Source organism: Anabas testudineus, chromosome 11 (genome assembly GCF_900324465.2).
Source record: "Anabas testudineus chromosome 11, fAnaTes1.2, whole genome shotgun sequence".
Taxonomy (NCBI): domain Eukaryota; kingdom Metazoa; phylum Chordata; class Actinopteri; order Anabantiformes; family Anabantidae; genus Anabas; species Anabas testudineus.
Window position 1 is genome coordinate 12,051,474 of NC_046620.1, and position 24,253 is coordinate 12,075,726.

At 42.5% G+C, this 24,253-nt stretch overlaps 3 protein-coding genes across 3 annotated transcripts; 1 reads left to right on the top strand and 2 right to left on the bottom strand.

Annotated features, from left to right (window-relative positions):
• Nucleotides 1–115: 115 nt before the first annotated feature.
• On the bottom strand, nt 116–8,130 carry fkbp9 (FKBP prolyl isomerase 9). Its single transcript, XM_026350202.1, has 10 exons — nt 7,797–8,130; nt 6,659–6,804; nt 5,100–5,289; nt 4,862–5,007; nt 3,921–4,110; nt 3,186–3,331; nt 2,465–2,654; nt 2,084–2,229; nt 1,787–1,950; nt 116–1,397 (listed from the first exon to the last, which is right to left on the bottom strand). The coding sequence occupies exons 1-10, from the start codon at nt 7,997–7,999 to the stop codon at nt 1,218–1,220; spliced, it is 1,701 nt and encodes a 566-aa protein (XP_026205987.1). The 5' UTR covers nt 8,000–8,130; the 3' UTR covers nt 116–1,217.
• Nucleotides 8,131–9,055: 925 nt separating this feature from the next.
• On the top strand, nt 9,056–12,203 carry crtap (cartilage associated protein). The gene is made up of 7 exons (XM_026346934.1): nt 9,056–9,517; nt 10,113–10,262; nt 10,678–10,849; nt 10,935–11,063; nt 11,171–11,316; nt 11,488–11,571; nt 12,138–12,203. The coding sequence occupies exons 1-7, from the start codon at nt 9,056–9,058 to the stop codon at nt 12,183–12,185; spliced, it is 1,191 nt and encodes a 396-aa protein (XP_026202719.1). The 3' UTR covers nt 12,186–12,203.
• Nucleotides 12,204–13,210: 1,007 nt separating this feature from the next.
• Nucleotides 13,211–23,964, bottom strand: susd5 (sushi domain containing 5). Its single transcript, XM_026346887.1, has 5 exons — nt 23,648–23,964; nt 22,723–22,900; nt 18,631–18,740; nt 17,896–18,084; nt 13,211–17,209 (listed from the first exon to the last, which is right to left on the bottom strand). Exons 1-5 carry the CDS (start codon nt 23,733–23,735, stop codon nt 15,417–15,419), a joined length of 2,358 nt encoding a protein of 785 aa, XP_026202672.1. The 5' UTR covers nt 23,736–23,964; the 3' UTR covers nt 13,211–15,416.
• Between the last annotated feature and the right edge of the window lie 289 nt (nt 23,965–24,253).

A 24,253-nucleotide genomic window follows, 5' to 3' on the forward strand; every position in this document is an offset into this window, starting at 1 on the left:
AACAATAAAAAGAAAATATTAAGATGGTTTATATCCTTAAAAAGCTCACAGCAAAACTTAATGGAGAAACAAGATGAAAACAATAATGTCTTCAATTAGTTTTCTTTTAGGGTTAGTCTTTTTTGTTTATTAGGTTAAGTTGGAACTCGTCTGGTTGCATTGTGGGTAATGTAGTACCAGATAATGACATGAAACAACGTGGGGAATAAAAAGAAAGTCAAGCTTAAAAAACTCCCGAACAAAAGGACAAACAATGTTTACATTTCTTTAGGTCAGGTCATTTAATTAGATCAAACTTCAGTCTCAGTGTTCTCCTGAATGAAAAAGTAAAACAACATTAACACACTTTTCTCTCTCACATGCACACACATACACACGGTAAAGCACAAAAGTCCTAAATGGCAAGTGACATTTGAATAAAGACAAAAAACAACCAAGTGACTGGAAACACAACAACACTTTAGGATTTTGTACTTTTCGGTTTTGCAGGGTAACTGAGCCCCTATAATCCAGATTATTTATAGTTAAAACAGTTTTGAGTTTGCTTGTAAATGAAATGTTTTTCTAACATAAATCTCTCCACTCCAAATGCGATGTGTGTTATTTCACCTAGAAATGAGCAGCAATTCTCAGAAACAACTCTCAGCCACCCTCATCACAGTTTATTACAGTGAGTGAAAACCGGCTCTTTGCTCTTGGAAGACAGTCGTCAGAGAAAAGCTGATACCCAGTGGAAAGAAAAGAACATTTCACGCACCGTCTCAAAATGTTAACACAAGTCAGAGAGCAGAGCTGAATGTGGAGACTGTGCGGTAAGGTATTGGTTTTTGTTCTCTTACACAGGAGTGTGTTTGTGCCTTTCAATACTAAAATAAAATAAAAAAAAACAGAACTTTATGAGAGAAGAGGTAAAACAAGTTGTTCACGGTCATCATAGTTCAAAAATCATATTTTTAGTTCTTAAAATAATCTTATTCCTACATCCTCACTTTCTTCCCAGACTCGTTTGGCCCTTTTACCATCAGCTCAGTCCTCAAATAAAAAAGCTAAATGTCTCTCAGCACATTCTCCACACTTTCCACACGTGCTTACTTTATACACACAACCCCCTCTTTTTTGAACTCCTTCACTCACATATGTGTCATGATTCCCCACCGCTCGTTTCCCTGACTGACCCCTTACCCAACACCCTGATCTCAGCTTTACACTGAGTCCGGTCATAGCTCGTCGTGAGCAGAGGCTTCGTCTGCTTTCAGTTTGAACTCTTCCTCTGTGATTTTTCCGTCACCGTTTCTGTCCTGGTTGGAGAACATGTTGTCAATGATGCGATAAGGATCGAAGCCAGGAGCCAGGCGGCCTTTTCCCTCATTCACTTGACGTAAGATGTAGTCAGTAAACTATGGAGAACAAAAGGGGACTTGTTGGTGTATTTTTCATCTACCATCATTATCAATAACCTGTTATAACATTATATAAATTTCAGTGTTAATCTTACTGTGTATCATTTAAACTGTGAATGAACGAACTAATATCAGATGTCAAAGTCAATGAGCCCAAAATATAAATACATGTAAAAACTTCAATTATTAAATCGAATCTATCCAAATCTGAACAAAGTGCCTGAACTGATCCACATCCTGGCCCTGATTTCAGCTTTTAATTCCATGTATGGATAAATTCCCATACACAGCACACAGACAGTAGCAAAAGAGAAAAAGATCAGATGTACATTAATAATAATATTATATATAGAGAAAGTTATATTAGAGCAGGCCAGTCGACATACCTCAGAGGGCTCCACCTGCTCATTGTTGTCCTTGTCCATCTCAGAGAAGAGGTCAGGTGACACGTCTTCATTCCAGATGAACATGTAGCCTTCAGGAAGTCCTTCCTCCATTTCTACCAGCTCGATGTCAAACACCAGCACAGCACTGCCTGGGACTTCATCAGCTACAAACACACAAAGTGCGTTATTTAACATATTAAAACATAAAGTGGGTCGTTCTGGTGCAGCTGCGGGAAACATTTTTTAATACTTAAAAATTTCATTAGCATTAAATAAAAGATCTTGCGTGCGACTTACTGACTCCTCGCTCGCCATAGCCCAAGTGAGGAGGAATAACAACATGTCTTCTCTCTCCCACACACATGTCCATCAGTCCGTCCTCCATCCCTGGAACTACCTGGTTGACTCCCAGGACGATGTTGTATGTCTTTCCATAATTATAACTGAAACAAATGGAGAATGAGTGAAACAGAGAGAACAACAGCAATTAATCAGAAGCTGCAGAGGCTGAGAAGCCAAAACACGGTTTGAATGAAAGTTTGTATCCAGCAGGATTATTATGACATCTCGTGAACCTTTGCTGGTTTTGTAATAATTGTGCATTTAATATGAGATTAAATTGTTACTATCTTCCTTAGGTCCAGGAGGCCTTGAGGTGTCTAACAGACGTTTACTCACGTGGAGTCGATAGATGTATCATCCAACAGAGAGGCATTGTAGTGATATTTCACAAAGTCTCCCTTCTTGGTTTTCTTATCACACTCTTCTGGCTTGTAAGTCACGGTGACCTCAGTGGTGTCCGAAGGGTTGTGGAAGTCGATGATGTGAATGTCAAACACCAGCACGGCTGAACCAGGGATCTTAGTGCCTGAGAAATAAACGGTAAGAAGAATAACAAAGGAATCCAATGTTAGAAGCTGTAAAATAGAGAAGTATGTTGTACTGTGGTTCACAGCTAAACTAACTAAACAAAAAGGCCAAGACAGATTTGGCAACAAGGTGATAAAAGCTATATCAGCAACTCGTAGCCAATGACGCTGCCTCTGTCTGGAAAGGGCTTAAGGCAAACTTCAATCCTAGAGCCCCTCACTCTGTGAATACTCTGTGAATGACCTGCGTCGGGCCTGAATGAATTTTACTGCCGCTTTAAAAGATAACGGGACATATCTATCTATCCCACAGCCTTTCCCCTCAGTGTCTCCCTCTCCCCCGCTCCTCACACCCCACTCCATCAAAGATACACGGACATTTTTTTCCTTTACTTCATATCTTTGAATCTGTGTCTGCGCCTGACCTCAAGATAAATACTTAGAGCAATTTCCTAAGATGTTTTACCCATGTTTTTCCCATGAGAGTAGAAACTACTGTAACAAAGTGTTTCCAAGCATCCTGCAGATACCTGTGCCCTCCTCTCCATAGGCAAGATGTGGGGGGATGGTGATGGTACGTCTCTCTCCCACACAGACTCCAATCAGACCCTCGTCCATGCCAGCAATTACGTAGCCTCGGCCCACATAGGTGTCATAGGTATGATTACGAGAGTAGCTGTGGAATAGAAAACGAATGTATTATCAGATTAATCAGTGCAGAGATTGTGTTTATTCTTCTCACAGTGAATAATGGCTCATCATTTAATACCACATATTCAAGGATCTTTGACAGTGCACAGAAGAACACTTGACCCACCCAAGACACACCCACAGGACACAGTGCGCTACAGAAATCTTGCCTCAAAAACCACAGTGCTTGCATTGCAACAAATAGTTTGTTTTGGAGGACGCATTTGTGGTTTTTGTGAACATCAATGTAGTATTGTTCTGTGCAAAGTGCCTCCTGTTTAGTATTAATCTCAGTGTGCAACTAGAGAGTCCTTGACGTGGGTCCTACCAAGAACAGATGTGTCTGACTGTTGTTCAGTAACTGCTGCTTCCTGAGATGTAAATTATCAACGTAGACAATGATGTCAAAGTTTTTATTTCCTTAAAAGTGGCAACTACATAAATTACTCATCAAACATCATAAAACAGGAAATGTCTTAACAGCTGTTTTAAGATTCTGTTCCTCTTTGGCTATGTCTTCAGTACAGAGAGAGCTGCTGCCACCATGAGGCTACATGGAGAAAAACAACACATACCTGGAATCAAAGAAAGTCCCATCGAGGAGGCTGCCGTTGTAGTGGTAACGTACAAAGTCTCCAGCTACGGTCTTCCTCGTGCAGGACTCTGGCACTATCTGATTGGTAACTGTGATTCCATCTCTGGGGTTATGGAGGTCCAGGAGTACGACATCAAAGACCAGGGACGCCTGTCCTGGGATGTCGCTACCTGATAAGAAAAGGAAGAGAAGAAGAGATAAAGGACTGAGGATGAGCTACAATAATGGATTTCTAACCATGACCAGGATGTGAGCTGTTAAATCATAATTCATCTCTGGGAATCTCTCTAAAAAAGCACAGAAACCTTTATTTATATTTTTCATGTCTTTATATTTTCTGTTATTGTAAGAAGACATTGTTGGACAATAATTTATTTTCCACACGCTATGTGTACAAATGTTTTGCGTATTTATTATAGGTTATTTGAAAATATCAATAATGATTTTGCTAGAAAACATTTTTCCCATTTGAAATTGTTCCTACTGTACATATTTATGCCTTTTCCCAGAATTCAAACTCACCCACAGTTCTGACTCATTTGGTCAGATAAGAAAACTATAACACTAGATAATGCAGATGTTTATTTATCAATTATATCAAAAGTTGATCAAATATGTGAACTTAAATAAGAGAAAATATGAACAATTCAGTTTGTTTAAGGACTTTTAGAACAGCTTTTCTTAGCTTATATACAAAATACAGCCAAGTTATCATAAATTGGAGGCTTGTGCTAACTGTATGCTACAGTTTATCCTAAGTGCACTGTGGTGATGTGATGAATTGCCCCTTTACACAAAAACAGTACAGGCCCTGTTGCTTTCCACTCCTATGGTCAGTTTTCTATTACTCTCTAATCAGTGGAAGCTTGAAGGACTCAATGAAAAATGTCATAATAGGAGGAAGAAAGTGTTAATCCTCACCGTCTCCATTCTCTCCATATCCCAGTGACGGGGGCATAGTGATGATGCGTCTTTCCTCAACACACATTCCTAAAAGGCCTTGATCCATACCGGCAATCAGCCATCCAATCCCGACGTAAGTGTCGTAGGTACGCATACGGGTGTGACTACAGGGAAACGAAGGAGATGAGAGCTTATTTGTGTGTGGGTGCTTTTTTGTGCGACAGTCTGTGGAAATGAGAGACTGTACAGAACAAACCTGGAATCGAAGAGCGTCCCATCCAGCAGCGTGCCATTGTAGTGGTACCGGACAAAGTCGGACACCTCCACTTTTCTGGAACAGGTCGCGGGTGTATGATATGTGTTGATCTGCACGCTGTCCTCCGGGTTCCACACGTCAAGCAGCAGGACGTCAAAATGGAGGATGGAGTCAGGAGGGATGATGTCACCTGGAGAAGAGAGAGAAACAAGTTTGTCAGCTCTCACACACCTGAGTTCTAATGAATTAATTAATGACTTAATTATTAAAAAATAATACTGGTACTGCGTGTTCTCTACCCCACAGAGAACCATGAAGCTGAGTCTAACAGATTAAAGACACGTAGATGTAGTTGGGGAACTGGTTCCCTAAACTGCTGTATTACAGATAAATATTTATATCAGTGGAGTCTTCTTTATGATGTGTGTAGTGGTCCTGTAGGATCATTAGATATTCAGAGAAGGCAGGCACATTACTCGTCAATGTCAGTGTCTCTATTATTCACATTGTTTTAATACATTGTCCTTTACAAATACATTTGAAAAGACTGTAGGTGGGATTAATTCATGGAAATGTCCAATTGAATTTGTTTTTCTTGACACAGTTTGGTCTGAACTTCTGATACATTCTCAACTCTATTAGTTATACTGCACTGATTAATGTAGTAAGAAAAAGTTTCTAAAGGTCTAAAAAAAAATAAAAATCAGTCTTGAAGAGCATAATAAATAAGTAAATATAGTAAATAAACAAATATCTCATGCAGCTGTGGTTGTAAACATGAGTCACAGGTTATCCATCACTTACTACGATGTGTATAAAACATTTAAAATTTAAAAGCTCCACAAGAGCAGTGGAGTAGGTGAGGTTAAGGAGGAGGGAGCGGGAGGAGAACAAGGAGCTGATGGCGTGTCTCTTGTTTTAAACTCTGTAAAACTCTTTCCACCTCCTTTAAAATCTCACCTTCCTCTCTCATACAGCCTGGTCCACACATACAGGGGGCATGTGTGGACAGGTCGATGCTACTCTTTTCTCTCGCTGCCATTCGTGCCTTCATATTATTTATTGCATGACTGCAACATGACTACATCAACATCTGATATAGTAATAGATTTAGAGCGTTTATGGTCCTGCAGCTGAAGCACGAGCATTTGCCAAGAACTCACTGACAAAGGAAAAACATGATCCCAAGCAGCTTCTCCAGGTCTGCTTCCTGGTCTGTGATGTCACTCTGACATCATACAAAATGGACATTTGGGAGCAGCCCACTTCCTCTCTGCTTCGACTAACCCAACACAAAACGGTACATTCTTGAATGACTGTAATTATTGTACATTTTTTCCCAAGAGTTTTTGCCAGTGTCCGACTAAATTCCCTGATTGTTATGGTGAGCTTTGCCAGCTGTGCACTCACTCATCTGTGTCATTATAATGACTCCTCACAGAAGTATCTGCCAGCTTGTTGCCAACATGTTTTGGTCTAATTTCAAAGAGTCCGTCAGTGGAGTGATGGGACATAGAGATGTGCTACTAAGAGGTTTTCACACACTCAAATATACACACCATATCCCTGCTTTCCATAGGCGAGCTGTGGTGGGATCTTGACCAGTCTTCTCTCGTTGACACACATCCCGACCAGAGCTTTGTCCATCCCCTCAATCAGCTGCTTCTTGCCGACAAACACGTTGTAGGTGCTGCCACGATCATAACTGAAACAGAGATGCATAGACACACCACTGTTATGCACCTGTGAGGACATTAATGGCGTCGGTATGACCTACAAATGGGACCTGACAAGGTTTTTTTGCATCATCTTTGCATCAAAGTAACAATTAGAGAGGAATAATTAAATCTCTGTTACACTGACTGATACTGTTTAAACTTATTTAGGCAAAACCTTTACGAGATGTTGCAGTAGCTGGGGGTCGTTTGTCAAAATGACTGAAGGGGGGAGACTCCGAAAGCTCTCACACTCACACTCACATTGTTATTTTGTGCCTGAAGTCATTCATATGTCCACATTGCTGGAATAACATGTTAAGTGGCCAGTGTTTGCTGCCAGGTCCCTGTGTATGACGTATTTTTACTTTCTTCAGGTACTGTACAAGGGACAACTGATGGCAAGTTAATACTGGAGGCACCACATTAGTTAATTTATACTTTTACATTTATCACAAATGTGAAAAAATTCAATGTAAAAAATATTTTCATTTAATTAATTTCATGAAGAAAGAACCATTAATTAAATTGAGACCCAGTGAATCTGGGGCCTTTGGGTTTTGGGGGACCTGGGGGCACTGGACAGCCTGCCCACCCTGCTCTGTTGGTTATCAAGTCCTCCAGGTGCACTGTTACTATTGAAGGCTAACTCAGGTCGAATCCCCCTGAAGTCCTGGACGTGAGCTCCAACAGAACATGACGTGAATCATGTGGTCTCATTTAAAACTGAACTAACTTTGACTAAACTTCAGTCGTTGGTCAAATCTCTGTTAGTTGTTGATATTAAAAGGTTTCTGGGTCACTGGATTAAGCATCAGTGGATACAGACCTCAGTCAGCCTGCTTGCCTGCGTGGCTCACAGGGGCGAACCACCAAACGCGCACTTTTACGCATCGCGCACGCTGTTCGCATCGTGCGCCCGCTCTGCGCTGCACAGAGAGGACGAGCCGAGACAAAGTTACTGTCTCTGCTTCACACTCACCTAGAGTCGAACTTCTTGCCGTCCGGGAACATACCGTTGTAGTGGTACCTGACATAGTCCCCTACTTTGACTGCGCGCACACACTGCTCTGGCACGAAGGTTTTCTCAATGAAGATGTCGTCCGACGGAACCGGAGGAGCGTTGCAGGCTGCGAACGCCACCAGAACCGACAGATACAAAACCCTCTGCAGGCAACGAATCATCTTCAGTGCCGGTAAAAAAAGCGATAAACGATGGCGATAACGGCGTTTCTCGTGCTGCGTGTGCGCGCTGCCTCCCTGCTCCCCGGTGAATCGGTTACCTCTACTGCGACTTGGATAGAAGACCTGCCCCTGATCCCGAGGACCGATCACGTGTCAAGTCAGAAAAAAGAAATTACAACATCCGGTTAAACTAACGCAAAAACATCGACGGATGACCATAATGTCATAGCTTGTTGATAAAACAGGACTAAATAAATCGACGACACAGATTTAATTATACGATCCGATACCTGCGCGAGAAACAGACACTTGCAAACACAGCTTAAGGGACTTTTAAGGTGCTCTTATTTTGAAAAGCTTCCTGCCCCGTTGTGTTTGTTTCTTTCTAACTTGACGCACTCCGGGGCTGAATGGGATAGTTGGGGCACCACGTATTGCTCTTGCGCAGTGCTGCCTCTGAGATGCGTCAACGTGGTAACGTAGGGGTCTCCACACAGCTGCAGACACATCCCCCCCCCCTCCTCCCGGGATAAGTTTTAATCAGAGACATACAATAAAGCTGCAGTCCCATGTTAACAACGAGAAGGACACTTGTAAGTTTGCACTTGGATGATATTAAACACGGATCTTGTTGTGATGCTGGGGTGCAGGCCCTTGAGGGGGAGGAGGAGGAGGGGGCAGCCAGGAATGTCTCTACGTGGCAGTGGGAGGGGGGGGGGGCACTCCACCTCTCACCAGGGGTTCAATTAGTGACCCAGAGGTAAAGTGTAAAGAGAAATGGCTCATGGAGAAAAACTTTGGCTGCTTGTTCAAACACAACGAAACAAACACAGAAACATTATAAAAGTGTTGTTCTCTTTTTACTTTATTTTACTTTCCTGTATATGGACAGAACCACAGTGATTTACTTTTTGTGATTAAGGGGGAGGAGCAGGAACAGCTCCAGCTGCGCCCGGGGGAGGACGCGCTGCGTCCGGATACGTGCTCGAACTTGAGGCGGTCCTACAGACCCAGGCTCGCTGGCCGTCCGGGATCAGCCAGTTACCAAACTTTAAAATGGCCCCCTCCACTTCTGCCCGACTCTTCTCCACACTACTGATCGCACTTTCCACCTGTGTGGTGGAGTCACAGTACGAAAAATACAGCTTCAGGAGTTTCCCCAGGCACGAGCTGATGCCTCTGGAGTCCGCTTACAAATACGCGCTGGACCAGTACACCGGGGAGAAGTGGCAGGACACGGTGGAGTACATGGAGGTGTCCCTGCGGCTGTACCGGCTGCTCCGGGACAGCGAGGCCTTCTGCAATCTCAACTGCAGCTCGGTGAGGCTGGACGACGAGCACAGGTTTGCGGAGTTTCCAGAGCTGCACGCGTTTGGAAACGTTATGAAGAGGGCGCAGTGCCTGAAGCGCTGCAAACAGGGGCTGCCCGCTTTCAGACAGACTATGCCGAGCCGGGACACCATAGATGAGTTCGAGAAGAGAGAGCCGTACAGATACCTGCAGTATGCCTACTTCAAGGTAAATGATCCAAGTCAAACTAATAGGACAGCCTGGATGCTGATTATCCTCTAGCACGTACCAGTCCACCCACAGTTTCTATTTTAAAGACACTGGCAGTGATTTTTTTTTTTTTTTTGCTCCCAAATGCGTTCTGACGTCATCTATGTACGTGCCACGGATGCACAGAAGGAACTGTGTTCTGCAAAGGAGAAGATCCTGAACTCTCCTTCATGCACACATGTGTTGTCCTGTGAAGTGAAACCTTTATAGAGGAGACACACTGATGAAACGCTGCACATGCTGGCCCTCACCTCTGCAGTGGTTTATTGTAGGGACTACAATTTATTTAGGGATAAAACTCAGGTTGAAAAGTGGGATATGACTATTTGCAGAAATGTGTACTTGTGATGGTCTAATCTACAATATTCATATTTAAGTGCACAAATGAATTTGACAGTTCAGTCAAAGCTGAACTGAGTATTAAAGCAGATATTATTATTTCATGGATTTTTTTAGTTGAATAGCTGTATTTTTGTTGATGTTTTGTTGCCTTTGTGTTGTTTCCTGTATTAGTTATCACCAAATAACTGTTTGCAATGTGTATTTGTGTCAGTCTGACAACCTGGCCAAGGCAGTGTCCGCTGCCCACACCTTCCTGCTAAAACACCCAGATGATGAGATGATGCAGAGGAACATGGCCTACTACAAGAGTCTGCCTGGGGCAGAAGAACACCTCAAAGACCTGGAGACCAAATCCTACGAGGTATACACGCACATGGAAATGACAAAGCGTGATCATATTTGGTCTCTGCACGATTATACACATGGGAAGATGAACAGGAGTCACACCCATACCTGCAAGTCTTTGAACGTACATGCACAATCAAAGCATCCTGCTGCTGGTCTCTGTGGGTGTGGGTGGCTGCAGATGTGGCCTGTGGTTGGCAGACCGTCTCCAAAAATATCCTAAAATATATTTAAAAATGTAAGAAGTCTTTATAATTTGTCATGTTTCAGCTGTGGTCATGAAAGGGTCCATACATTCATTCCTTTAAGGAATAGCGACCATGTAGATCATCAAGTTGTTCTTTAAACTGTGCTTTGCTCAAAGTATTTAACATATCTAGTTAAAAGGGAGTGTTTTGTTTTTTTTCATCTTGTGTCACGTGTTATTTCAGACATTGTTTGTGCGAGCAGTCCGAGCGTATAACGGGGACAACTTCCGCACATCTGTGTCAGACATGGAGCTGGCTCTGCGAGACTTCTTCAAGGTCTACGACGAGTGTCTGGCTGCATCTGAGGGTCCCAGAGATGTAAAAGACTTTAAAGACTTCTACCCCTCCATAGCTGGTCAGTCCACGCTCATAGGTTTATCATGTTCTTTCACCTGACTCCGGAAATGTAAGACGTCACAGTTGATTTCTTTCCTCTCCAGATCACTACATTGAAGTCCTAGAGAGGAAAGTGAGGTGTGAAAGTGACCTGACGCCTGTTGTAGGGGGATTTGTTGTGGAGAAGTTTGTGGCCACCATGTACCACTACCTGCAGTTCTCCTATTACAAATGTAAGTATAATCATCTCCATTTTGTTGACAAACTGTTATTTGCGATTATTCACCATCAACTAAAGTATTATTCCAGATCCCCTGAAAGCTAGTGATTGTATTTTCAGTGAACGACCTGAAGAACGCAGTGCCGTGTGCAGCCAGCTACATGCTGTTTGACCCCAGTGATGAAGTTATGAAGAATAACGTGGCCTATTATAATTTCCACAAAAGTCAGTGGGGGCTGATAGAGGAGGACTTTCTTCCCAGATCAGTAAGACACACTAATGACCCCACACACATACACACACACACCTTCTGCAGCCACACCGATGCACGCACAGTTCCCATGTCTGTGTTAGAAAAGGCTTTCTCTCTGCCCTCTTGTCTTATCCTGTTCAACACACTCTTTCTTTTCTTGTGTGTGTGTTTGTGTTTACCACAGGAGGCATTGCGGTACTACAATCAGACCACCATGCAGCTACAGATGTTGGAGTTCTCCCAACAGCGCCTGGTGAGCGACGATGAGGTGCGTGTGCTTGTGTTTACATTTTTTTTGTGTATTAAAGCGTCACAGGAAGCTTCAAGCTGGGACCTTATCTTTGGTCATGGGAGGTGAACATAATATGCAGTGTGTTAAAACTAGACCTGCATCATTCCCAAGAAAGTCTGAGGTAGGATTACGATGTTTGCAGCTCTCGGGGCCCCTGCCCTTGTGTAACTTATGGAAAAACCCTGGATTTGTCAGTCTGGTCACATGATGCCCTGCAGTACAATGTGGGGCCTGTTTTTTTTATCAGGGTGCAACATTGCAGACTGCCATAGGATGGCAGCATGACACCAGCGTTTCTGTAAGTTATTATGATGCAGCATGAGGACTGTGGCCATCAGGCCAATGCAACATAAGCCAGGATTACAAGCTGTATGTGGCAAATACCATTCAGTTTGGACTGTAATCTCTTTAGTAATGCCAGGTATGGGAAATCACAGATAGAGCTGTAAGTGGGGGGGCACTTAGTGCAAAATGTCACTTTGAAACAAAACGGCGCCTCCTGACTTGTCTGGATGATTCTTTTTTCGTGTATGTGTCCACAGGGGGAGGTGGTGCAGTTTATAGATGAGTTCCTGGACGAGGATGAATAGCCTGTGTTGGAAACTGTGCCGGGACACTGAAAAACACACACAAACAACAAAATAGCACCAATACTCCTCAAGTTTGTATTTATTGGATCTTGAAAGAGGCTACGAGTGGCCAGGGTGCTTTTACTGATCCTCTATTTATGTCATTTTCCGGATTGTGAACTAAATAACGAGTTGAGCGGCACAGACGTACAGCACAGTGACTAAATGTTCATATGATATTAGAGATTTTAAAAATGTTCTTGCTGTTTTATGGATTCCTTCACTGTGACTCATGTAGGCTGTCTTTGAAATTTTTAAATTTTTTTCAATAAAATAATAATAAAACATCCCAAAGATCAAGTCTTGATCTTTTCAGCGTTGTTTTAATATTACAGATGTGGCTCTTTTTAAATAACTTCACTTCAGTCGCTGTGTTATTATTAATATCTTAATTTCGGGAGGTCTGGAGTCCACAGATGGCAATAATAGAGATCTGAACAGCAGGGTGTCCAAGAGTGTCCTTTGGATGAAACCTAGTCTTTGGCTGTGCTGGGCAGGGATACACTGCCATAGAAAACACTGAGCTGTTTAATAATGTTTGAACATTGAGAGTCTGTGCAGTTTGTCACACAGTGATGTTAAAAACCCACAGGGGAACATTCCCGCAGTATTACTGTGTCTCTGTCTGCATCACTGTGTTCTCCTTCTCTAACCTGCTCGTATTTATATGTCTCTTTTATTGCTCCTCCCTCATCGGTGCTTCATTTCTTGTCTTTCTCTTTTTTCTTTTTCAACATTTTGAGAGCATGCCACAGATCGTAGCTGTTAGGAGAAACCTGAATCTCAGCTAAACTAAGAGCCTGATTGTCAGGCGTCAAGGTCGAAGGTGAAAGTGACACCTGGAGACAAATCAGCCACTTTCACACATGTAGACAAAATACAATTTAATATCCATACTTTGAGTGAATGCATCTGTTTGAAATAAAAACTGAAAACATAAGTCAAAACAAAATCTAATGCAATAATCACGACAGAGTCACGTGTTTAGGAATTTATTGTGACTTAGAGAGCACCTACACAGTACACACTTCAACGTGACAACAAACACGTCAGGACTTTTGAGATGAACGCGAGACATTGAGGCGTCACGTGACTGAGACACAACACACTCTGTTTGGCTTTTCTGTTTCTGAGTGTCATACATTTACATAAAAGTCGTGTTATTTCAAATGAAATCTCAGCATTTGAAGGTTTTTGATTATTACCCTCCAGTGTGAGACCAGACAGGCTATGTTATGCACAATGTGGTCTTTATTTCATCTTTACTCCTGCAGCTGACTCTTGCGAGTACAGTACTTGTGTTTCAATAGTGTCATGGAACAGTAACAGGCAGCGGATGAGATCCTGAGCGGTGGAGATGACTTGAACCTGTCTGTGTCGACTGTCTCAGTGAGGTGATTTTCAAGACGTCAGATATGCTACAGTATGTACAGCAGGATAATGAAGTGTTTGATTATTATGTACAGAAACATATAGAGAATTCATGCAGTTCATCCCCAGTGCCCTCACACCACAATACAGAAATGAAATATTTCTAGTGATTTAAGTTAAACCAGTCTGGATATTATTATTATTATTATTATTAATATCCATCCAAATCAAACAAATCCTTATTTCATAAGCAGATTAAAGTGAACACTAATAAAATACTTTAAAACATAACATAACACTGAATGTTATTAGAAAAAATAATAATTCTTGACTCATGACACTATAAAGTGACTTGTCTTTATCACCCACTGTTGACAGGTAAAGCAAAAACTCTAATATCTACATTTACACCCATGTTTATTTATTTATTTATTTACATTTGCACTTCTTGTATTTTAACCACCTTCTTAAGTATTTGGCACGATATGAAAACAAAAGTGTTGTCATACAGAGCAACTGTAAGACTAGGGCTGGACGGAAAACCATTATATAATTACAGATGCTGTGAATTTGTTACTAATCTAAAATTAATGATATCGCTCATTTTGAATTAAGAAGTTGTTTGAATTATACATATTTATAATAATTACAGGTGCTCCAGCCAGTATTTAACAGGATGTTGAGTCAACAGTTGTTACTGTGGAGCTATGTAAATATAATAATTTACCATGATAAAAAAAATCGAGCTATCGGCAGTCAGAATAGTTTCAGACCATCTCAGCTGTTTGAAACTGAAACATTTGTGGTTTCAGTTTCTCACACCAGGCGATTGAATGCCGTCAGCGTTCGCTGTGGTTCTTTACTCGGAGACTTCAAACACAACATACCGCAGACTAACAAGAGATTACGCGGACCTGAGACACACAGGCATACACTCTGTCTATCACGTACACACACACACACACACAGGGTTGAATATGCAGTTTGGACGTAGGCTCTACATCTCTCACCAGCCGCCTGTCAACACCAACAGAGGCAGGGAAGTCTTGAAATGTTTCTGCCTTCATTCTTCTTACTCACACCTTTTCCCTGCCTCTTCTTCCCTCCTTTACCCCTCTCAGTTGTCTTCATACCGCTCATTCCACTCTCTCATCTGGTCTAATCATCATCATCATCATCATCATCCCTTGTTTTTTTTTTTACCCTTCACACTGGTCTGACAGATACCGGGCTGTGCCTTTGGGAGTACCAACCCAGATCTGCTCGTTCTGGACTGCAGCTCTTTTGTCATGTGAAACATACACAAGTGGAATGACAATTTTATAAACACAATAAACACAAATAAAATATAGAGATTCACATCAACAATAAGTAACACAGAGAATTTTTACTTCAATGTCCGACAGCTTTGGAGGCTCAGCCCATAGTTTACTCAGGCAGGCAGTTGGGTCTTCTTCCTCTTTCCCTTTCTGTATAATCTCCCATTTCAGTCTAGGAACAGCCAGCCCACCTGTCCAGTTAGATGCCAGAGCTTTGTAAATAACAGATAGATATAACAGACACGTTTCCCTAGAACCTATACTGTAAGTGAGAGTGGCAGAGAAGTGCCGCCATCTTGTTTGACTGAGGTTTTTCACTATGTTAAGCATCAGTTTTTATTTTCTTACACATTTTCCTGCATCACATCACAAAAAGCACCCGCAAAACAACTTATCTGTTCATAACCACCCAAAACCCTCAAATGTGTAGCAGTTTCTCTGAGATCAGGGGCTGAATCCTCTTAAATGTCTCGGCCACATTGTCCATCGCTCTTTCTCCATCTTACACCTTTTGCTGCATCTCTATCTGTTGGCCCTGCCTGCTCTGGCTTTGGCCCTTCCCGTTCATCTCGTACAATGAGCTCTTCTGCTGCTGCCGTCGGTAACACCACACCCCAACAATGACTGCCGCCGCAACAGCAAACAACGCCACGAGTATGGCGGCCACTTTGGGACCTTGGCTGGAGGAGTTTGGAGGACGTGGAGGGCACTTCTCATCGGTACAGATCGTCTGCCCCCTCTCCCCCTCCACTTCACCCCTCTCTCCGGTCTCACTGGGCAGGTTGTGCATAGTGTGCTCCTCCATTACTCCAGTGAGGATGTCGCTGTTGTGCACCGGAGGAGCTGGACCGTGACCGAGGAAGGGTTGCTCAGTGAGGTCCCCCAGTGAGGTGTGAGTAGGAGCTGCCTGTTGTGTGTCATAGTCCAAGGTGTCGGAGTATGAGGGCGAGTCTGAGGGCTCCACACTGTCCGTCGGTATAAAGCCAGCCCACATCTCCTCAGGCTCTGCTGTAGGAGACTCAGGCTCTTGTGGTGAGCTGGTGTAAGTAGCAGGTCTACGTATTTCCACCTGACCGGGTCTGTCTGTAGACTTTGCAGCTGTCCCCCTGTCTCTAAGCTCTGGTCTCACTCTTTCTGTTGAGGAGTCATCTTTTTCTGTTTCCTCTGGAACGACAGGGTAACCATCCAGCCAGGTCTCGTCTGTGGTGGCCTTTCTTCCTCCTGCTCTTTTCTGGGTGATGTTCTGACGTTGATCTGTTGCTATTGAAAATATAACATGCTGACGATCACTCTCACGTTCATGGCTGTCGTGATTTTCGTAGCTGTCATGGTCATCGTGCTCGTGGTCGTTGTCAATGGTGTAATGGTCATTGTCATCCGCATCCAGGTCATAATGTTCCTCACCATCGTGGTTGTCATCATGGTCTGGATGCTCCTGAGAACCATGAAGATGTTCTAGTTCATCATCATCATCATCATCATAACGGTCGTCAGTCACACCTTCACGATTCTCATAGATTTCCTGTTTACCACGAATATCATCTCGATCGTCGTGCTCCTGGCTGCGATCATCTACATGTTCGTCCACGTTATAATGGTCATCGTCATCGTGTCTCTCATGGCTGTCTCGTCTATCCAGATCATCACGCTGAGCTGGAACGTAATGTTTCACATGGTCGTCGTGGTCGTCTTCATCCTGATCGTGACGACTGTCTTCGTGATCTACCGCCTCGTGATCTTGGTCGTCACCATCAACAAAATGCTGGTTCCTTTCCTGGCTCTCGTGTTCTTGGCTCTCTTCTGATTGGGCGCCTGAGGCTCTCTGCGTAATCTGTGTGACTGGATTGGTAGAGACAGGAAGTCCCCCCTCCTGGAAGGCCTCAGAGGGGAACCAGAACATGTGTTTCTGGGAGAGAAGAGAGACGGGTGCTTCTGTGGCTGCAGCAGCGTCAGTCCTGACCACCTCTCTGCTCTCCTGCTCCCATGCTGGGTGGCCTATGAAGTCTTGAACAGCCTGTTCCTCATCTTTTTCTCTTCCTTCCACACCTTCTTCAAATTTCATCACCTCCCCTCTCCCTTCCTGCTTTCTCCGCTGGCCTTGATGTTCCTCCTCTACTACGACACTGAAGCCTGTCTCTTGCTGCTCCTGACTCATCTTCTCTTTCTGGTAAGCAGCACCATCCACCTCCTCATTCATACGGCCATGAGTCTCCTCTGGTTTGTCATCATGGCGCTCTGCCCCTCCATCAGAAACTGTGAATGTGTCCTCGTAATCTATGTGGACTTCAGACTCATCTGAGGAAACACACAGAGAAACACAAGCTTGATCAGCCGAATAAAGCTTTTCATCAATGAACATATACAAATCTAAAAATCAATAACAACAAGGTTCTGACAGTGTCAAAGACATTCATGGCAGTAGTTTTATTTATGACCCCTTAACAGAAAACTTTTGGGAAATATGTTAATCTGTTTTGTTGCCAAGGGCCAGATGAGAAGTTTAATACCACTCCTGTAACTGTCTTTTAGCTGAACATAGCGTAAAGATAGGAAACAAGGGAATCATATGGCATAAAAAAGTATTATTTTATGTCAGAAATATTCCTCTATTTCCTTAAACCAACTTGGGTGTACTCAGCTCAATCTTTGGGCAATTTAGAAAACAACAGCTGTAGAGCACAAACATGGCGACATATCTGCCTTCTAACTATGGACACAGACTTGGCATTCTGCCTACATGGACTCCTCTCCCTCTGCTATGACCTGGACCATACTGGGGCATGTCACACTGAGGTGTCATAGCAGCCCTTTTCTTCCCAGCTCACAACCAAGACTCTGTTTTCCAAAAACAGGAATCAACACAGTCGCCCAACAAGTAAGGAAGCGACTAGATTGATCTCAGCGTGGTCTGGGGTCCAGGACAAAGCTTTGGAGAGGAGAAGCAAAAGGGGTGGCGTTCTCTTTCTGCCTCTTCTTCTTACCTTTGACACAAATCTGCACCAGTCCATACCACTCCCCGCAGCTGTCACACAGCAGGCTGAAGGCACTTTGTCCACTGGGCATCACATAACCTGGCACACACGTGTACAGCAGCTCATCGCCCATATCAAACCCAGTGTGACCCTGCAGACGTGCATTAGGAAAGGATGGAGGGTCTCCGCATGGCACGTCTGCCAACGAGAAACATAGGGATGCATTAAATGTAAGAAAAGGGAAAGATTCAACATGCTAAGTGGGATGTAGGGAGCTAGCTCTGCCCTTATGACACAGGCTGGATAATGAAACATGACTCATCATTGTTTTAGAGCTTTACAGCATAATTATCCCATTTGTAAATAGAAAGAGATAAGAATGACTCCAGGGACAGGAGGCAATGGGGTTTTGGGGAAATGTGGATATAATTTGGACAAACAACCACAAACAATGCCACTGGGATGAGATAAAGGCGACGCATTGTCTTGACTCTTGTTTAATTGTTCATGGTAGTTATACAAAGTCAGCACACTGTAAGTTTTCAGTTATCTCATTTATTATCCTAAATAAAAACATTTCAATAATGCATTCAACAAACAGGGTTGTTTGTTTTTTATAATTTTAGATAAAACTATTTAATTTACTGTACCATCATTGTAAAAATAGACAAAACCAGTATTTTGCTGATTTTTGTCCATTTACTGCAAATAATGATGTTATTTGCAGTACATATGTTTACAGACCTTTGTCTTTGATACAAAAGGCATCCAGGTGGGCTGTGTCCTCTGTAGCATTTTCTGTTCTCACTTCCACCGCTTTCAGTGAACTGCCCACAACGTTACACACCGTGGTCCTACAAATAGATAGATAGATAGACGAACAGATACAAAGTGAGACGTTTATGAAAGCAAATCACGTGGGAAACTTCACGTACCCGTAAACACATTAATTACAATAATATGAGACTGCTTGTCCTGCAGCAAAGCTTTTAAGCACTCCTGAGGGGCTCCTGTATGAAGGGTCATAATTAAACCCAGTGTTTACTCTTAACACACTCTCACGTTCACATGCATTCGCTCACATGTACACAGAAACTAAAAGTACCCGCTTGTACTTGCATCATTGCGTCTTGTAATGTCCATTCTCTCCACTTTAGTACATGATTGTTTCATTTCATGCTACATTAGACTTCTACTCTACTATATTAAATAGATATTCATATTTTTACTCATTTATATTTATTGTTGTGTTATTTTTTGGATTATTTTTAACATAACACATATAACAAGCTGCAATTGAAGGTTAAACTAGTAATACTGTTTGGGATCTGTTACTATAAAAGGCAGGTTTGGACCCTTCCTCATGTTTGGCAAGAGCTATTTCCTATGTTTCATTTCAGAGTATTCAGCTATTTCACATTTTAGTAGAGTCTCTAATGGTTCTTGAGTCTTTGAATGGCCTAACCAAAGTCCAGACTTGTGAAGAGATTGAGTAAAGACTGCAGTTCAAAGACACCTCCCATCCAGCTCCTGATGGAGATTGAGACAGTCTTCCAGGAAGAATAGGATATACTGCAGAAATGTGTGAAAGGCTTGTAGAGATACACCCATAAAGATTTAGAGCTGTAATTTAAGTATTGAAGTATTGAATTAAGGCTTAAATGTAGTAAATTAAAGATGTTTTTTATGCTGTTATGGTGTTCAAGGCCTAAGGAGGTCAAATCATCAAACCATAAAAACCATACAACCATACAAATATGTGTGTAGCAGAACTTTGTTTATTTTTTTTTCTACCCCATTAATCATCTAATGATGTCTCAGATTATTCTAGGAGCCACAGGACTGGACATAAAGTAGTTCATCCTACACTTTGACCATCTAGAACTATAAAATGCTGCTTTGATCCTGTTAACAATTTAATAGTGTTACATGAACAGTTATTTAACATTAGTCAAAGTTCAAACGTATATTTCTCCACTGATGAAAGAGACTTCTGCTGAATAACATCACATGTAAAGCTGCTGCTCTGGTTAATATTTGTATATGGGTAACATGACATCTTACAGAGACACAGTACTTGCTGCTCTGTGGGTCACCAAAAACATTGGCTGCTTATTTAAATATTATTCCAGCATGACATCAGAGTCCAGGACAGACATCATGGCTCAGACATGCTGCAGTAACACCAGTTATAGCCTGTGGCACAATATTATCACACTTTAAGTAGGAATACATGTTCCCATGCAGCTGTAATATGTAGTTACAACTACATACAGAACAATCATAACATCAGGGACTTAATATGAATCCACAGGGATCATATAAATACTGTGGTCAATGTACCACATTAGCCCATTTATCATCCAGCAGCACCAGATAAGGCTGACTCAGACTTCCCAGGCCAGTCAAATCATGTTCCCATAAGTAGCTGGTGAGACCAATCAACCCGACATGGAGAGAAAATTCAAAGTCAGGTTGGACTGTGTTCAGAAACACTGTCAGAAGAACAGATTTTATTCTTTACATTCATAAAAGGTTTGACCAGTCATCGTAAGATGGAAAAGGTCTCTGCCCAGACTTGTGCGCGTGTGTGAGTCTGTGTGTTAATCAAAGCATCAGTAATTGGAAAGAATGTGACTGGCAGAGCGGTGCAACTGTGAGACGTGAGTAGTATGAGTCATACTGCTTTTGCCATGCTAACTTCAGCTTATAAGGACAAAAGTCTGAGAAAATGATCGTGCAGCAAGACTGAAATCTCCAAGAAAACACTCTAGGAGAGACAAAAACCACAAAGACTGTTTTCACATTAAACTTCAGCTCCTGCAGGCATCTGGGAGTGTGTGTGTGTGTGTGTGTGTGTGTGTGTGTGTGTGTGTGTGTGTGTGTGTGTGTGTGTGTGTGTGTGTGTGTGTGTGTGTGTGTGTTAACAAGAGAGACAGTAAATAAGAATGGAAGAGGTGGACAGAAATATATCTATTATTGGACACTTCATTTAAACACATTTCTCACATCTCAGAACCAGCATAGACACCACCCTACTGGCTATTACTGGGGTATCAGCAGATGTCTGATTGACAGGGTAGGAGCAACATGCTAGGAGAGTCCATCTGAGAAGCACTTGTTATTACGCAACAGACTAAAAATCATGTCAGTGAGGTGTGAAAACCCTCAAAACAGCACAAATCCAACGAGAGAATATTCTTAATCTAAGCAAGTCTCTGAACTATAACTATATAATAAGAAAATCAGGAAGTCTGCATAACAATATAATTGAAACAGGTGCTGGTCAAAACAGGCAAGGAAAATATTCAAACATTAAGAAAGGGCCTTCTGCAAACCTACTCTTTAGTGTTTGAGAGGAATGTGAAGTCGGTCCAGAGTGAAGTTTTGGTTGTGTGTCCAGACCTTTCCTCATGTTATAAAAATGAGCACTTGCAAAGGTGAATAATCCCCACTGTCCACGGCACTGTGTGTGTCTATGAGCTCACTGCAGCCTATGAGCTCTGTAAGTGCAACTTGTCGATGTGTCTGTGCTATTTTGACTGTTTGGATTCTAACAGAGAAGAGTGATGAATGGTGAGATGTAAAAAATGTCAAAACAGGACAATGTGGTGTTTCAGGGGCCTGAGACACTGAGATACTGTCGCCATCAAAAAGGCAGAAACGCTAAAACAGCTGTCGAACTTGGTTCTTACTAGAGTCACATACTGGGCAAAGCTATTTTTGCACAACAATTGCTATTGTTACTTGTTTCATATAACTTGATTTAAGTATTTGTCTACATAATAAAACTCAGCGGCGCATTAAACCAGGATGATCCGGATTTTTGTAACAGAAACAACTCAAGTGATTAAAATAATTACTGTTGGTTGAAACTCTAAACAGTGGAACATGTTAAAATGACAGGTTGGTTTAGCTAAGTGGTATTCACCACAATCATTGCCACTTCTTTAATGAGTTGTCAGAAATAGAGAGGAGTGAAGTGAACGGCACAAGCAGCTTTATATGAAGCGAGCGGGAAAGGAAGAACAATGTCTCATCACTCAAGTGGCACAGTGCACAGGTCGTTTAACACACGTAGAAGCACTTCAAGCATTTAGTCTGTCCGCTAACTTTCTACAGAATCGTTTCACTTGCAACTTGGGTCTAAAAGTTCATTTAGAAGTACTGTAAATAGAAAAAGAGTGAGACAGAGTTTCATTATTTCTTGTGTACTCAAGTCTCAAAACTCTCTCTCACTCTTGAGGAAACCAGGGGCCGTGTTTGAGCTGAGCTTTTATACCACAACGTGACCTCCAGTCGTATAATCACCTTGAATATGAGCCTACTGCAGTATTACCTGTCTATTCTCAGCAATTACTGCAAGTTGTCAATCAAACATCTGAATATAACAATGTACACGTCTTCCTCCAGGTCCCATTGAGCTCTGTCTGTCTGTCTGTCTGTCTGTCTGTCATGTGTCTTCCTCTCTGTCTCCGGGCACATGTCATGTTACTGTGGAGATGAGAGGTGTAAATGGAGGCAGTTGTCGACATGACACCCCGGCTCTGAATTCCCTCCTCCTCCAGGAAGGAACAGAGGAGTCTTTCTCCCACTCTTCCTCTCTGCTTTTTCTCTTCCCCTCCTGAAATGTGTCACTCTCTCCTTCTATCCTCCCGCGCTCTCTTTTTCAGCCGCCACTGAGTTTACTTCCCACCTCTTTCACCCATCCAGCCGCCATCAGACGCACACAGAAGCACACGCACCAATATGACCTTTGACATTCCCCACGTAGCACTTGTTTCCCTACTGCTTCCTTTCAAACAGCGAAGACAGATAATGCGCTTCTCTTCTTACCCCACGGTGCCTCCGTGCAGCCACCCACGCGTGCATGAGGAGAAGAAGCACTCCACCACAGCATGACGGAGCTCCTCTGCTGATGCCAGGCGTGCGTGTCGTGAGGCACACGCCTGCTCAGCATCTCTGAAGCCCTGCAGGCCAGACGAGTTCCTCAGATCCAACACAAACACTTGACCTGTGAGAAGAGAAAGCAGTGACTAATAGAAATAAATCTGAAACTTCTGATCACCTCCTATTAACCTCTTACGTGTCATAAAGTTTCAAGTTTTATGTGTGATGCTGTATAAAGTTGTTTGTACAGGAAGACACCAAAATTCAAACAATATTCATTCAAGACAAAAGAAAATCTTCCCACGTTTGCTGAACAGAAGCAGGACTTAGGTCTGCTGCTGATCTTAGGTGAGCTATATTTTAACAATGGATTTTCGTGTGCTTAAAGCACAGACCCAGCCAGTGAAGTGCATCCAAATTTGAAAGTTTCATCTCCTGAAAAGCCACGTTAAACTGTGACCAGCTTGAACAATGAAGCATCTGCTGTGATGTTCATGCATAATTTGGAGCAGCAGTGCACAGATATGGTTTTTGGATGGAGACTGATTTCCTAAATGGTGAAGGATTTGGATAGATGGATATTGATTTTCAGTATTTAATCACAACATGTTTATCCTGGTAACTGGTTATTGTTAGATACAGTAAGATGCCCGTTCACAATACATTACAAATTATTAACATGTAATAATATTGTGTGTCACACTGTTCCTTCCATTATCACCCTGCTGTGACATCATTAGTTAGACCAACAGGTGCTTTCAGATTTAAAAAACTAAATCTGGAGATGAAGCGAAGCAGTTTCTGCTAAAAGCTCAAAGTTATCATCATATATTATTATAATTAAAGTCATTAGATGAAAATAAGAACTTACCGTCTGCATTTATAACAGTGGTCATCACAAGACACGACAAGCATCCAAACAGCAGCGACTGGACACTCTGGAGACGTCGGTCCAACATCTTTTTTTGCGCTCTAAGTTAAATCTCACTTTTTATATTGAGGGGAAAAAAAAAAACAAACAAACTTAGAAAAGACTTCGTATTCACAGTCGTGCAGGTCAAAGTGGCCGTGAAAAGCAAACTCCTGCTCCTGTTTCTCCTGGTGGACAGAGGTGGACTGAGCAGGAAGAAGCGAGGCGCAGTTTATCTCCCCAAATAGCCGCCGTCCGAGCAGCTGGAGCACCGGTGCGAAAACTGGCGCGTCCCCGTTAGTAAATACGTCACGGCTCAAAATCTTCAGGGTGGGCAGAGATGGTCAGAGAGAGTCTCTCGGATTGCTCCTTTACAGAGGGAACCAGGGGGGGGATGAGGGGATTTTAAAAGCGCAGCTGCTCCAGGGAGCTTGATCAAGACACAGTACGTGTGCCTGCTCGTTCCCTGTGAGCTGATGGATAAAAAAGCTCCTGTTAAATATTTCAAAATGGGAATTAATGAGGAACAATGACACATTAACACTGAATTGCTATTTATAGACAAGT